At 42.0% G+C, this 16,686-nt stretch overlaps 1 protein-coding gene across 1 annotated transcript; it reads left to right on the top strand.

The window, feature by feature from the left end:
* Positions 1 to 1,134: 1,134 nt before the first annotated feature.
* SMIM13 (small integral membrane protein 13) lies at positions 1,135 to 14,628 on the top strand. The gene is made up of 2 exons (XM_084281520.1): positions 1,135 to 1,322; positions 10,940 to 14,628. Exons 1-2 carry the CDS (start codon positions 1,247 to 1,249, stop codon positions 11,131 to 11,133), a joined length of 270 nt encoding a protein of 89 aa, XP_084137646.1. The 5' UTR covers positions 1,135 to 1,246; the 3' UTR covers positions 11,134 to 14,628.
* The last annotated feature ends 2,058 nt before the right edge of the window (positions 14,629 to 16,686 follow it).

Raw genomic sequence — 16,686 nt, 5'->3', positions numbered from 1 at the left:
GCTAGGAGGGAACTTACTTATTTCTCAAAAGCTAATACAGTATCTGTTATTGCTCTGCTGTTTGTTTGCAATACAGAAGAAACCTTGCATAAGTATGCGTGTAACAACTGCTTAGGTTAGTATTAGAGTGACATTTAAAGATGTGGAGGCATTAACAAAGTACAAAGTTATTGAGAAATATCAGAGAAGATGCTTAAAGTGGAATTAAACTTGCAAGACATGATGAGTGAGTTAGGCAGAGTATTAAACAGGGCTTGGAATGATAGGAGAATAGTCTAAAACAAGAAGATGGAACTCTGGTCTGATTTGGTGAAGTGACAGCAAATTTCAGAATGTGAATGGAAGATTGCAAGTGCAGGTAATTTTAGGTTACAGGTTTCCTGAAAGGAGGAGGCACATGACATACTCAACGAGCAGGAAAAGAAAGAACTTTAGCTTCACTTAGAAGGGGAGATTTTAAAATCAACCATGTAAGAAACACAAAGGATAAGTGGATTAGCCTTCGACATCTCCCTGCAATGGTGGCATCTTCATGGGCAGTCACAGCTCTGCTCTTGTGGATTTAAGCACACGTTTTCAGTAGTTTTAGGAACATCAGCCGGTGTCTCCCATGCTACAAGGGAAAAGTCACAACCTTTTCTTTTCCAGTGCTAAAGGTGAAAGTGCTAAAGTCTGCATCAGTGGGGCTGTATCGGTGAGGAGCGTAGCCTTTATCTCATGGTTCCTGGCAGTTACGATTTCCTCGGATTTCCCTTGCGAGGGCAGGGCAGCTGCAGCGTTATCACCACCGTGTCACCACAGGTCCCGTGGAATTTGCACCACCGCTGTAACGCGCACATCAAACAGCGGGAAGCCAGCACAGCGATGACAAAGTGAAGAAAAACGACGGGCTCCCTCAGCGCAGAGGAAGAACTGTCTCCTCAGAGCTGCTGAGGCGGCGGACCCTCCTCGGGCGGCCATTACAGGCGCTGGCGCAGCGACACCATCCCGCGGCGGGGACAGGCGGCGCGGCGCGACGCGACGCGGGGCGCGCTGGGACTTGTAGTCCGCGCCGCGCAGAGGCCTGCGCGTTCCTGCGGGAGCCGAACTCGGACTCCCGGTGAGCCCCGCGCGCCCCTCAGGGCCCGCCCCGCCTCTGCTCCGCGGAGCGGCGGGGGGCGACGCTGCCGCCGCCAGCTCGCTTGGGGCCCCCCCCGGCTCCGCCAGCCCTGGGAGCTGCCCTCCGCGCGGGGGGCGAGCGGGCAGCATGTGGCAGAGCATCGGGCTGACCCTGCTGGTGATCGTGGCCACCCTGGCCTGCGTGCTGCTCTTCATGCTGTGCGGTGAGTGGCCGCGGGGCGCCTTGCCCTGCGGTGTGGGGCGGGGGGAGGAAGACCCCTCCCGGACCTGTGCTGAGTGTGGGCGCCGGGGTGTCGGGCTAGGGGGTCAAAAAGCCGGCCCCGACATGCGAGGTAAGCACCACCGAGCCCAGCTGTGGTGCAGACCTGTGGGATGTGAATCCACCCGGCGTTCGCTGCTCGAGGGGTTTATTTTTTTGAAAACCAAGGGGGGTGACCTGAAGGCTCAGCTGGCATCTAATACTTCTTCAAAAAGTTGTGCTCAAAACTGCATTGCGAAAAGAGGTAGTAATATCAAGGGGCTCGACAGTGAAATGGCAGGTGGAATCCAGTATTAACATCTATGGAATTACACCCCTAAGAACTGAGAGGTATATGCATACGTAAATCATGTGGAGAAGCTTAAGGGGTTCAAACTGAACTGTTACTATCCTGAACAGAGGATTAAATCAAGGCACTCAAATTTTCTAAAATACATTTAATTCATTGTAGAAACGACATAGGCAAATCAAATGTTAAGACATTTAATATAAAATAGAAAATGCCACTATATTGCTACAAGGATCTATCACGTGCCTGTATCTCAGTGTATTTCCGTTACCTTATTTATAGAGAAAAAGATCTCCCAGATTATTTTTTTTTTAAAAGCATAGAACGGTGAGAGCTATGAAGTGATTTCTGCATAAAGAGATTCTAACTAGGTTAGAGCTGTCTAGCCTGGAAAACGGTTGAATGGTGGAAGGTGATATTTTATAAAACTGAGTAGAGTGAAAAAGGTGAACAGGGAATGGTTGTTCCATTTCCTTGTTACAGAGGAATTGGAGTATATAAAGGGAAATGATCAGGCTTAAAAAAAAAAAAAAAAAAAAAAAAGGAGAAAGTATTCTTTTACACAAAGAAAGGGGAAAATGGTAAGCTCATGGAAGAATATTTTGGATTCTAAAACTTATCTTTCTTCTATGAACTTTAAATGGTCCATCAATGTATTTAAGCCCTAGTACTAATGTTAAAAGGTAAGGGAACATCTGAAATACAGATTATTGGGGGTAGGTGAGGCACCTTGTAAGCTTTCCCTGCTCGTTTGCTCTTTTCTCCTGTATCCCTTCTTGTCCATTGTCACAGACTGAATAGTGACACAAGTGAGTATCTGTTCTGAGATGGGTTTCTTGTCTTCAGTGGATATTGTCTGGCCATCTTCTGTCTTTTGGAGGTGCAGTGTATTTACTAGGCTTTCCATGCTGTCAGAGTACACGTGAGAGATCATTAATGCTGAAGGCTAAGAATAACTTTACACCATACTGTTCAAAATCAGAAACATTTTCTCTAGGTGTTTCTGCTTTTGTCTCTGTATGACAAATGGTGTGAAGTGCTGAGGGATCTCTTTAACTTTGCCTGGTAACTTCTCTTTAGTACTTCCTTGCTTAAAAATAGCAAAAGTAGTTAATAACTTTATTTTTAAATGGCTTATAAATACTTATCAGTTTGGACTTCTGTATTCTACACTCAGATTTAATGAACACTGTGCTTCATCTGTCCTCTGTATCTTGTTTTTAACAGTATCAGAGCTTATAAATTGATTGCTAAAATGTGCCTAGATTTTAAAGGTAGTAAATGCAGGAAGCTGCTGTTTATATAGGGTGCAGGTGTAACTGTTACCCTGACAGAAATGGCTGCTAGGTAAAGTTTGGTATGATTTATATAGCATTGGTAATGGTATTTTCCCAGTTCTACACAGCATTTACTAATCAGTTAGTACGAGGATACTTCTAGTTCTTGTGCCAAGACTAGAAACTATTTCAGGAAAAGTGGTATCAAGACCACTATTAGGAGAAATGAGTATAAACTACCTCCAATCAAATTATTTGTGCCTGTGGTAGGCAGCATCTTATCAACTTTTGTACTGAGGGGGTCTCTATTTGTAAATAGAGAGCCTGTCAGTCTCCCAAAGAGATGAGTGCTGTATGTACGCCAGGATACAAGTAAATGCTAGCCAGTGAGGCACACAAGTTAATGGACAAACTTGAGACAAGGATGACGGGATATTATAAGCTTGAGTAAGCTTAAGCTGATAAGAATATTTTATAGCCATCTGATGAGAGGTATTTAACAGCCTCAGAAGAAGACTGCCAGGGTCAAAAGACTGATGAGCTGTTACTTGCATTTTGAGTGGCTTGTAAAAGGACTCATGGTGTGAATGCTTGCAGAGAACAATCTACTAAAATATCCAGGAGATGTCCTAGGATTGCCTGAATTTATGTTGCTCATCACAGATGTGATGGGCTAAGCGCTATGAAAGCCTCCTATAATGTTAAATTTCCTTCCAGTTATTTTTTTTTTCTGAAGTGAAAAGATAAAATTCAATGCACAAACTGTCAGAAGTTATTAGGACCAGTTCGTCAGCAATGTGAAAAGCAAATGATTATACCTGAATTTTGCATTTATGTCTATACAAATACACCGAGTTAGTGACCCGAGTTCTTTTTCTGTTTAATGCTTCCGTGGGAATATCTCCATGGGGGTCGACAAGCCCCATGGTTGGTGATGTGATAACATGGGATTCCTGACGATGAAGCCGTGAGGAATGTAAACAAGCTAGAAAGAACAAAGAAAAGTGAGTCACGAAACCCTTGCTGTCTCAAACAGCCTGTTCTCCAACCGTTAAGACATGGAAGTGGCTAAATGTTTGCTGTTACGGGGCAAAGTTGTTAACTAATGAGTAGCTAGTGGGAAAGTACCGCTTGTAGAGTTAATGGTATAAGAAGGAAGCCTGTCCTCAATAAAAGTTACTGAAGTTATTGATCCCTAAAGAAACCCTGGTGTCTGTGTGGTCATTACGCTACACTTCTGGATGCTTGCAATTGCCATTTCCAATCCTAATCTGGACTTGTTAGGAAGCACTGAAGGCTTGCAGCTAGTGAAATCTATTTGTAAAACTGAGCACATCTGACATAAAAACCATTGAGAGACTACAAACATGTCTAGTTTTCAATTGCTCTTCTAAAAGTGGATCTAAGGTAACTTCCTTCCACTTTATAGCCATCTTTCCAGAGTTCCTTTCTCTGTTTTCTCTCGTGATCTCATTGCTTTTGTGTGTTCCTTGTTGCTGGTAGGAATTTATGCACAGTGAAGGAGATATAAATGAGGTCTCAACTCAATCTAACACCTGAGTTTTTTAATATTTATAAAACAAATATTTCTAAAAGGTATAAAAGGCAAGTAAACAGTGCAGGGTGCGCGGGGAGTCTATGCTCTACCAACACGCACATGCAAACATCGAACATCCTAAACATATAGAACATGGCTTTACGTACTAAACTCGAGTATGCTTATACATACGTACAATCAGGAAAGATAACAAACAATCCTTTAACTTCCATGACTTAATAAACTCGAGTACACCTAAACATATCAGAAAAGGTAACAAATCAGAAAGAAATCAGAAAAGGTAACAAACAATCCTTTAAGTTTCTCAATTTTCCATTAATTTTCTTGATTACAAACAAGTCTCCATTTTCCATTCCTTTTGAACAATATGTCTCGCTTTAAGTTGTCGAGCAACTCGGTCTTCAGGCCTTATGTATCCCGTTCTTCCCAGATCGAAGTAAAGCATATCCATCTCCTTTTCAAGGCCAATGAGGCCTGGGTCAAAAGGCACGTTCAGGTCAACAGGGGGCGAAACAGCAAAGGCCTTCGATGGCTGTGGCAGCAGAGGGGCCCCTGGCGTAGCAGTCAGATCAGTAAAGGAGCCCGCAGCTCCCTCACTGTCTGGCAAACCACACGTTTCTGACTGTGGTCCCACAGGGCTCTTTAAGGCCTCAGAGATCGCTCGCCAGGTGCCGAGGTTAGTCCCACTGCAACCTTGTCGTTTTTAGTTGCAGAGTCCCGCACCGTGACCCCACTTTGGTCCCATATTTCAGGATCATAAACCGTTCGATAGTTAATAAGGAGAATAAGCTGTAAGGTTATCAGGACAGTCTTTGTTCCTAAGGACCTATGATTCCCCATAATGTGCAGCTGCTTACCAGCGAGGGGCAGCTGTGTGCGAGGCTCCGCTTCTCTCAGCTCCAGCTTCTCTCCAGTTCCAGTGCGCCTATTTCCAGCAACTTTCTGTACGAGCTTCTCTGAGCAGTTTGCTGAGTTTGGCCCAACTTCATGAGGCAATCAGTGTGTCTGTTCCCGCCTTTGTCTCTGTTCCGCTAGCCTGTTCCTCTTCACTCTTTTTTCCTGTTTCTTTATTGATCATAACTTCATCACATCGCATTGCCTTCCTTTTTAATCTTGAGGGCAGGCTCCCCTCTTATACCCTTCTCCCCACAGCAGTTCTTTTCAAAACAACTTTTCATTGGCAAAACAACTTTGAATATAACAGCAACAGCAAATACCCAGAAACTTCCACGCCTTAATGGCTGGAGAAGAAGAGACCCGAGAATTCATGAAGTCTCCTGAATCACCCTTCTTTGTTCCCTCTAAACTCTTCTATATCCTTGATGGCCTCATCCTTAAGAGTCTAATGTTATCTCAACCAGGGGGCTTTCCAACCCCCATGGCCACACTCCCAAATCTCCCCCTTCTTTATCAACCATTTTCTCGACACGAATTACCACTCCATATGTAACATAGGTAAGCAATACATGAGTTCAACTTGGCTGGTGTTCTATTCTCTGTGTATTTGTTTTATTTTGTTTTATTTTCCCAATGTACTAATGCACATAGTCCGATGAAGGTGCACAAGTGCCTTCAGGGGAACAGATAGGCTTGTTATTCTCATTCAGCAGGTGAGGCTGATGAGATGGGGTTTGAGACATAAACTTATAACAAAAGTCATGTAACTTTGATTGCTGAACCAAGTGTGTGTGGTTTGCTTCACAAGTCTGAATTCATTTGCAAATGGGAAAACATTTGAGCCTTAAATTCTGCCTGAATAACTCTTCTATAATGCTTTGTTTAAACAGTTTTGTAACTATCGTAAATGACATAATCTTGTGACATACTTTAAAAGATGAGGAAAGCCATGCCTGAGTAGGCTAGCAATAAAGAGAAAATACTTTTTCATTTGAAACTGAAATTTACAACTGTTAAAAATGGAAGACTGGAAAAGAGCAAGCTTCCTTGCATCAGTCAGCAAGCGATGTGGTGCGAAATAAGGAGCAGGCTTAGGGAGCGGCACAGACCCAAGCAGCGTGTCACTGACAGCAGACATCAGGAGACAGCAAAGGTGTTCTCTGGGGTAGTGTATTACATACCTCTTCAAAAGGCACAGCATTAAAGTGATTTGCCTGTGGTAGAACCTTGTTCTCCCAAATCTCAGTTTAGCCTCTAGAGCTGTGTGTCTCCACCCCCCCCATCTGTAGCTGTTAAGATTTTCTCTGTTGGGCACTTCAGTGTTTGAATACAAGCAAGTAACTCTTGCACTGTTACCGCATCATCTTCCTTCCTTTCTTGGACCAATGTGTGTTTTGCATAAGAAAATTCAGGTTATTTTACACCAGCATTCCACATTATCCCTCTTTTGGCTTTTTATGCTTATCTTTGTGATTCAAATGGAAGAGGAAAATATGTTCCAGTAAATAAAATCCTCCCCCTCTTTATATTTACACGCTAACATAAGGTGAATGAAAGTTATGGACCTGAGACTTGTGCCCATGAGCAAGTGAGGGTGAGTAATATAGGATCAGATTGCTTTGCTTCTTTCCCCTTTACAAAGAACTAGGAGTCAGTATGGGAGGTAACAGAAAAGGTAGCTTTATTGAAACTTGGTCAAATTAAAGTTGTCATGACAGCTTTATTGCAAAGATGATACATGCTTTTGAGTCAGTAAATGAGCCTTGAGTCACGGTCCCGTCTTTGCAAACACATTGCCTCACGATTTGTAGGAGGGGTGACATACTGATGGCACGATGCCAAGCGTGGCTTAAATGTCTCTGGCTGGCACGTAGCTGTGGCGTTTTAAGTGGCTCCCAGCTTACAATTCTGTGGAGGTTGGAAGCTGCTACTTGGCCTAAATGCAGAATAATGGTTGCAGCAGACTTTCCAGGCTCTCTGGATTTGGGTATCTGCTTTACAGAGAGCTGGAGCCCCTGCTGTGTGTTGCAGTGGTGTATGTACTTGCCCTAGCTCACTTCTTGGAGAGCAGCTTCTTTCACCGGTTAGGGTAAAATATTACGTGTTGGTGTGGCATGTCATCCCTGCTAGTTGGCTGAAGATGTATTGTGCCAGGGCTGTTTTACTGTCACAGATTCAACTAAGCTGAGAACGACTCAAAAAGGCAAATCAAATGGCTAAAGAAGACAAGACTGATTCCAATCAAATATCTTGTGTGTGGAGGTGAACCAGTAGGACTTCTTTCAGTGGCCTGAACAGACTGGAAACTTCTTAGATGCAAACTGGTGGTGCCTGCTATCTGCCTGGCATCAGCTCTATAGCAGAATAGTGGCAAAGCTGAGATGCATAATAGGAGAGTGGCCTTTCTGTCCATTCTAGTTTAAGAAATAAAAAAATACACTAAATGCACTCTGTAGTTGACATTTAAAAAGTGTGGGGTTACAATTTTGCAGTGTTCTTAATAGGCTGAAAAATTGATAAAAGATACGTTCAAATGAGATGGCAATGCAACTTGGTACTTTGAATCTGCCTCCAGGCTTTGTCTTTTTTTTTTGTTTGTTTTGTTTTTGTTGTTGTTTAATGGTGTATTTACTCAATACTATTGCTGGAGAGAGTCTCTTTTGCCCTGAGCAACTTGCTTCAATTCTTTACTAGTCTGGTTATTTCTGAGAAGTTTTATTGGAGTGTTTGGTAACTGCGAGGCGACAGGGAGTCTCAGCTGAAGAGGCATCTTTAACTGGATTCAGATGAGCGGGTGTGTTTGGGGGATGCTGTAAAAAAAACAACTTTCCATCCAAGTTGGCACTGTGATGAGAACAAGTATAAGAAAGGAATCCTTCTACCTTGATTACCTTATACCATGGAGTCTGTGGTATAGTTTGGCAGATCTGGGGAGTCTTTCATGTGGAGCCAGCAGGGATGCATGTGGGGAGGGACGTGCCTGCAGGGGAGCACTGTACCAGGAGGAAGATCAGAGAAGAAGACCAGGAGGCAGCAATGGATGGTGATGTGGCAGAGACAGGGTGAACCTGAACTTATTTTTACAACTCTTGAGCCTGGTTGTCCCTCCCACTATCAGTGGGTAAGCCTCTTGTAATTCTGTTTTCAGTGTACTGCATCCCGGCTCGCATCTGCCTGGTCCTGCTGGTCAGGTTGGTTGTAATGGCCTTCAGTGTTTGCTTTTGTCCAGGTTGTAATTCTGTGTAAGTGGCCAGTTTGCACTGATAAGGGAAGAATATGAAGCTCTTTACCCAGCCAAAGTTAAATACCTCACTTACTGGCCTGTTTGTTTATATCAAATATACCCCGGTGCTTCTGTCAAGTGTCCTACAACTTTATTTGGGGGGAGGCCCTGAATATTTTGGCTTTTTCTTCCTTGGGGTGTTCTCTGGAAGTAGCGTATGTATCTGACATGAATTCACTTGAAGGCATTTTAGGGAGGACCTTTTGAAAAAGGCAAGTTGTGGCTGAGAGCTTCATGCACCCCCCAATCTCCTTAAGTGAATGTGATACAACACTCTGCATGCTTTTCATGCACTTCTCGGTTCAGTCTCACAAATTTCATCTCTCAGCAAACTGTGGAGTTGAAGACACTTATAACAGTTTCTAATATTCTGCTCAGGTCTCACTTTCACCTTTCCTGTATGCATTGGGAACGCTTTTTCTTTCCCATGCAGACTGGAAGTGAGCGTGCCTTTGGAGATTTGATTACTTTTTTTTAATGAGTTTTAGAGCTGTGAGAAAAATGGATCGATTTATGGTCTTCGAAGTTGACAAAACATTGTAGATCCCAAAGACCTTAAATACCACTCAATGGGAACAATTTTCAAAAGTAGAGGTAATTTTTACCTCTAGCTATGCAAAAACACAATAAACGAGCCATTTTCATTTTTCTTTTCTAGATACAGGGGTTTTAAAGTATTTGTGAATAAGTTGAATCTGATGTCATGCAAATCGTTTAAAGTTTCAGATGTTAGTGGAAGAGGAAATACTTGGAGTAGGCCTTGGGAATTAAGTTGGATCTTAAAAGGTTGTCATGCCTTCCTCTAGCTGACCCTGGTAGCAGAGAAGTTTTAGGAATTAAAAGTCTACAGGATGAGAAGAGTATTCTAGGGCAGAGGGGAAGGGTGGGGTCTTGCTTTGTCCTAAGTGATGGCTTTCACCTGGTCCTGACTCCAGTGACAAAAGAGGGAGAAAAATAAAGGTGCTGTGGTTACACAAGTGCCACTTGTTAGTGTTTCACCTTGCTTTATATACCCATTGCCCAGCCTCAGAAATCCATTTCTGCTGACAGCTCTGTTGCTGGGGGGACAGCTTTCCCTAGTTGTGCAAAATAGGGCTGCTAATATTTGCAGGTGTCAGCAGTACAGGCTTGAATGGCAAAACCTTCAGATTGAGAAAAGGACTGTTAATTTATAGCTCTGACTGAGATAAATGGTTTTGATATTGCAGCTTGTATTATAGCATATGCCTTTGGTTCACAGCTCCAATTTTATCCTGCTTATCTGTGAAATACGCAGCTAAGCGACACTTCTAAGCTATAGATGATGAAACTTGACTGGCCAGCTAAAGGGAATGGGATAACTAGTTCTCAGCTTGGTACAGCTCCAGCCTTTCTTTATCAAAGTGCTTAGATAAATGAGAATTTTATAAAGAAGGTTCTGGGTTAGGTTTAGATAAAAATACATCTGCTTTTGTAAGTGTTGTCTATCTGTTCTGGAAATGCTGACTTAAGAGCAAGGAGGTGGTGGATCTTAAATATTTTTAGAGATTCTAGAAATGTGACTCTCTCAGCTGTAAAACTCACTTGTGTGGTTTTGAGACCAAGAACATTTCTGCATTGGGGTGGAACTAAATGTTATACAAATTTACCTGATAATTTTACTTTAATGGGACTTTGGTGTGGTGAGAAAACACTGAATTTGGAGGATGTTGCCTTTTAGTGAATTATGATAAGGAAGTTATGTATTTAATGTAAAACATGGCATTAATTTAAAAATCTCCAAGTGTGTCTAATGTAATGCAGCTTTTAGAAGGTGGTTTGTCCTGAGTGTGATGTGTTTGCTGAGGGAGCGTAGGAACCCCACTGCTACCTTTTTACAGTGCCTATGTATTGAATTCTGTGGCCTTGCTTTAGGTGTAACCACAGAAGTTCCTTTTCTTCTGCCAGCTAAGGTCCATGCCTTTGCACAGGTGTAATTGCCTGCTTATTGTTTGCTGTGGCACTGCAATTAAGAATATGTTCAGGTTCTTGCCTGGAGCTTAGAATATTTGCTTCTGGATGAGGGCAAACCTGATCAAGCTGAATAGTTGCCTACAGGACTGTGAAAAGGGGTGGGTGGGTGTGCAGGGGGAGGGAGGGATGCTGGGGTTAAGAGTAATCAAGGTGGCACTTGATTATTTTTTTTTCTCCCTTTTCTGCTGTGCTTTGCCTGAGAGCTGCCTATCGATCGATGTGTGTGAATTAACTAAGTGGTACCTTTTTTCTTTGTCTCCTGCAGGCTGGTATGTGGTCTGGCAATTGTTTTTGTCTAAGTTCAAATTCCTGAGAGAATTGATAGGTGATACAGGGTCCCAGCAGGGGGACAACGAGCCTGCAGAGACAGAAGCTGAACAAGAGACTCCACCCTCACCACAGAGAAGTAGACAGAAATCTGCTCGACAGCGAAGGGCACCTGCAGAAGAAACAACTTAAAATACTACATTGAACTTCTGGCTAATGGTTAAGCACCTCTGCACTGTGTTGTTCAATGGCTTGACCTTACTGAAAAACTGACCCAAGAGGTAATATTAATACTTGTGGACCTTTGCTTCGGAACTGTCAATACTTGCTACTTCAGTAAAGGTTCAGGGAGGGCTTCGGCAGCAAGTCATAGAGTACTGTAAGAAACGAGGGGTGGAGAGCATTTTTCTCCATCAGAAAAATGCTGAGCTGCTGTAGCTCCTGTCCCTGTGCACAGATGAAAAATAGGTCCAGGACCATAGGCTTAGCCTTTGCATTTGTCTGAACATAATAAATGTTTCAGAGTTGAAATGGTTTCTAAATTATTTTTTTTTCTTTACAGCACTGCAACTACATGTAGTGAAATTGAGTTTTATTTCTTTAGCTATATATGAATATATATTTTTTTCAACCTTGAGAATGCATGTGAACTTGAAAAACAGTTGGAAGAATATCCTGCTTTAGAAAGTATTCTAAAGTGAAACTTTGTTATTTTCTTATCTCTATGTAAGTATAAATGAATTATGAAAAACCAACATTAGATGAACATGGGAAGTTTTAATTGTTTCCTTAAAATAAGGCAGAAACTGAATCTGGTCATAAGATTTGTTTTCTTGCTTTTGGCATAAGAATGGTTACAGGTAGAACAATCATGATAGATTTCTGTATGTTCTTCCTGAACCTCTTACTCCAAGTCCAATTTATGTTAGAGAGGGGAAGATGCCTAGGTTATGTACCTACGGTTTAGTAATCTGAAGTGTCATCTTTGGCTCTTGAATACTAAGTACTTTTCTAGCTCACCTTGAACGCTCTTACATCAGGTATTTGGTACCAGACCTAACTTTTTCTCTGGAACCAGTGAAGGCATTCTGACCAGTTTGGTAGACATCACTCTAACACTTTGATAGTGTTACAGCAATGAATTTAATGAATTTGGTACCTCATGTTTGGTGGGAAACTTGCTGATCTTTACCAGTAATGAGCTCCTGGTTTTTGAGAATGAGTTATGCAGCTATTCTGACACTGCAGTTCTGAATTAAGAGCTCCAGTTCTGTTTATCTAGCCAATCTGAAGATTGATGCATGAGACCTTTGGGAAAAAGAGGACCATGCACGTTCCACCTCCGTGTGCATGGCAGGGGGAGCAATCAAAAGTCTATTTCATGAACAGCCTCAGTTTTCTCTCAGAACCTAGATACGCGGTATTGTTTGGATGACTGTTCATTGTATTAAGACAAACAAAAACAATAACAACAAAAACTGTTAAACAGGACTACAAAATTGATCTTGTACTTGCAGCTGTTAATGAAGTTTAAACCTGTAACTTCCAAACTTGTGGTTTTGGTTCACTTATGCAGCTAAAAGCAGCAATGTTTAGGTTTTTCATTAAGTAGACCTACTTCTGGGAAAAGAGCACTTCTTTGGTGCCTTTGTTTTAATTTGTCATCTGTGAATACTGTTTAAAAGTTACTGAGAGTATTCACCTTATAAATGACTTGGATGCTTGAGCATTAAGATATGTAAGATCAGCCTGGACCTTCCTTTGGAACCTGAAAGTCATTGTTTTAGTTACTAGCATGTATGTATAAGCATGCTTTGTATCACAGGGCTGCACTTCAAAGCATGACTAGACAGTGCGCATATCGTTGAAACACATGCACAAATATAGTAAGTCTCCTTCCTCTATCCTGACTGCTGACCAGGAATTCCTAATAATATTTTCTTCGCTAGTAAAATTTCCGTTTGCTCAAACTGAGCAAAAGCAATCAGGTTCTTTTCCTTGCTGCTTTCAGTTGATTTTATTGCACAACTTAATGTCACAATATTCTTGTGTCTGTATGTCTTTTTCACATGATGAGACTTTCAGCTCAGCAGTACTAGCCAAATCCTGGAGCGGTTTTCTGAAGAAAAATGTTTAGCATCTCTGTCTTGGAGCTTTGCTAATATGGGCTTACAAATAAATATTTTTTTTTGGTCCTGATGTAGAATATTGACACTCCACTGCACTTTACTTTTGCCTAGACCTAAATCCACTGAAGATGGCAAAATGCTTACGCTTGTAATATCTCCATCTGAGATAAGGAACAGTTAACTCAGTCTCTGCTTCTGGTAGCTGTGAAGAAATGCAAAGTTATAATGATATTTGTAGCTATCCAGAGTAGTTCTAAAGGTGCAAGAATCAAGACTCCGGAGCAAGTTAATGAAGGAAGACCCATGCAGGCTTGAATGCTGACACAGATTAAATATGCAATTAGATGGTAGTTTAAAGCTAATAGGTGTAGAATCTCTGGGTAGTTCATCTGCTCTAGCCAAACGGTTCCCTTATTTGCATATTGTAAGTGTACGGTTCTCTCCCCCAAATTATTTTCAGTCTCTTTTAAACAGCTGATGCTATTTTTTTTAAAGTTGCTGTGACATAGCTGCCAATAACACTATTTGCTTAATGTATAACAGTTGTGATCTTACTAGTAGCAGGTCAGAGGCTTATATTACGAGGTTAGGAAGAATTTTATAATACTGGTATCTTCAGTCAATATACAGTTTTTCCTGAGAGTCTGTAGTAAAATCTCTGTGCAGGGCACTTCATGTAAACCTGTAAAAATGAAGCTGTGTGTGTGCAAGCATACTCATGCTAAGACCTGGGTTGTGATTGCTGGCAGTCCAATATACTCATGTCTTTGAATATTTTTACCAGTGTACTTCTGAACTGTTACTGGTGGATAAGCACTTAACTTTGAAATGACCTATTCAAGTCTGAAACCTTATGAAGACAATATGTTATGTGGTTGGTCTTGTTTTGTTTAGTAGGATCTATTTTCGAAACTGTTCATTGCCTTATTGTTGCAGCCATTCTATTGAATGTACTTTGGGTTGGTTATTTTAAATGTATTCATATCACTTCTGTTGCAGGGCCTGTGTAACTTTTGAATAAGCAGTGATTACTTGCATTGTATAATTAGTTAAGTGAAAACAGTTGCTGCCGGGAAAGCTGGAACAAATATAGTACAGAGCGGTGAAAGAATATAGAAAACCTATTGTTAAAATACCAGAGTATAGGCAATTGTTGCTGAATTGCATAATTCAGACCTGTTAAGGAGCCACTAAGGTTGTTATTGTGGTGGTCCATCTAATGTTTGCCCGTAAGGTTAATTCTATGCAGTTCGTCCACTGAGCACTGCTGCTGTAGCTGTTTGCAGTAAATGCCATATACCGTGCTGCAACTCTTGAGCAACTTGCTGCTTAACATCAGGTTTTACACTGAACTAGACCTGTGTATGTAATTCTGTCTTGTGTGGAAATGACCAGCATAAAAAAAAAAAAAAAGTGTTTAATGTGGTCATTTGCTTATTCAGTGTTAAGATACTGTACCTAAAGCTTCTGTGGTTGTCTGTTTTCATCTGTTTAGCTGTTGTTTTAGCTGACTGCACACGTGAAAAATAAAATAACCAGACTTGTTACAAATACTTGATCTGAGTGTGTTTCTGTCTCTCTTTGGAATGGGATTTTTTTCTTTAGAATAAGACTTCATATGAGTGTACAACAGTACAAAAGAGGACTTCTCAAAAGTCAGATTCTAGCTGGCGTAGTACCTACAGATGATTTCATCCTAAAAGCCAGGTTAGTACGTGTCTTTTAGGTCAATTGTTATTACAGATGATTTTTCTGCATTGCTCTTGAAAGCTGTCATTTGGTTTTAGCAATTAAATAAAACAACTCTTTCCTTTGTTCTTGGTATTTTTAAGATTGGTTACTGATTTAAAGTAGGAAGTTCTAATAGTTTGGAATTGAGGATGTTGTACAGGAGAAGAAAATGTGTGTGTGCTTTCTCCCTGATTGCTTCTGTTAAGTAAAATGCATGTGTTGAGTCCTGAGTGTTTGTTGCCCTAAAATCCCTTTAGTATTGAGAGAATGAGATGGTCTGCTGTTGTCCTACTGTTCTCATTTGCAGAAAGGGGCTACTAACGAAGTACGCTAAAAAGCTATGGCATTAGGTAACTTGAGCACTTGAGGGTTTTTTGACTTCAAAAAGTCTGAGTTGTAGATAGAGGTGTGTTTGGGAAGGGGGGTTAGACATAGGTGGGAGTGATGTGTGATTGGTTACAAGTATCAGGTGCTCATAAAGCACCTGCTTGCTGTTCTGCTTGGTGCTGACCACAAGGAAACACATCACCGTCTGCTCCAGGAAGATGACGAAAGCTGCTGCTGTGTAACTCTGCTCTGCCCTGAGCTCCCTAGCAGGCCATCATAGCCAGCAGTGCTCCTTCCACACCGGTACTTGTGTGCGGTCCTTGAGGTTCTTGTGGCCTTTATCCAACACAAGGAGATCAGGTAGCCTTTGTAAAACAAGCTGGGTTTCATCTTGCCTTGGTTATACCTATGTGAAGACTTACCTAGGATTTTAGACTGTGAGTTGGTCGTGTAAGGATGCTGGGTTTCATATCCAAACTTAAAGACATGTGTATTGCTGTACTCTTCATGTAGACCAGAAATCTGTGTGTTTTGAGCATCTGTACTGTACGTGTACACTGTTTGTGATGTACTTCCTTCTAGTGTGGCTTGGGTGCTTTGCCACCAGGACTCTGCCAATGCCCCTGAACTTGGAAGGGTGAGAAGACGTGTCCTGTATTAGGGGCTGTGGCCTGGTAACTATTTAGCTGCAAATCCTTCCCAGCTGGGGCTGTGTGTGTGCAGTACGATGCAGGCAGCTGATTGTTGTTCCCTCCATTAAAACTTCCAGCCTTCTATGCAGAAATCTGTGCTGTGAAACCTGTGATTGGAGCTTCAGTTGCCTTGCCTTCACTGGAGTAATTTAGCAAATGAGGAGGTGTGTGCACCCTACATCCTCCTCAAAACTGCTGCAGTGGAGGGTAGCCTGTTATATGTGGATATTAGTATCTTCTCCTCTGTGCTGGAGAATTTGAATGGCTCAGTAGGACTTGAAAGTCTGGTATCAGAAAATACAAATTTCACTTTCTGGATCTTGTTCTCAGTTCTTCTGTTGAATTTCTGTATTAGCCTCTTAATTTGCCAAAATCACAAGGTTTATTTGACATTTGCAGTATTTAATGACCAGCAATTACGTTTACAAGATGGCATTAGTTTTTACACTTTCTAAAGGATTCACTGAGGGGAGACTTGACTTTTTCCTTATCTCTAGTTCCAAGATGTCCTCGTGTTCCTCCGAAGTGCTGCAGTAATAGTGTGGCTATCAGGAAAGCGTTTACCTCTGGACTGGCTTCTCAGACAGATGAATTGTGCTTGTCTGGTCTGAAACCTGGAGGATTTTGTTGCCAAAGGTAGGTGAAAAGGGAGCTTGGGGCCCAGTTGTTCACCACTAGATGGCGTGGGCCTTCAAGCTTTGCAGGTAAGAGGGCACAGTGCAGGATACGTGTTGAGCACCCACCCATCAGTGCACCCAGTGCAGTCAAGCGCCTTTGCTGTCCCTGTTTTTAGCGATCCCGGTGGAAATCCTGGTGGATCTTGGCTGGGAGGGGCAGGGGCATTCCTGCATGCCTCGTGCCAAGAA

This window comes from Netta rufina (assembly GCF_964035555.1).
Source record: "Netta rufina genome assembly, chromosome: 2".
Taxonomy (NCBI): Eukaryota; Metazoa; Chordata; class Aves; order Anseriformes; family Anatidae; genus Netta; species Netta rufina.
Note: the sequence above shows the minus strand (reverse complement) of the source record. Positions and strands in the feature narration are given on the sequence as shown.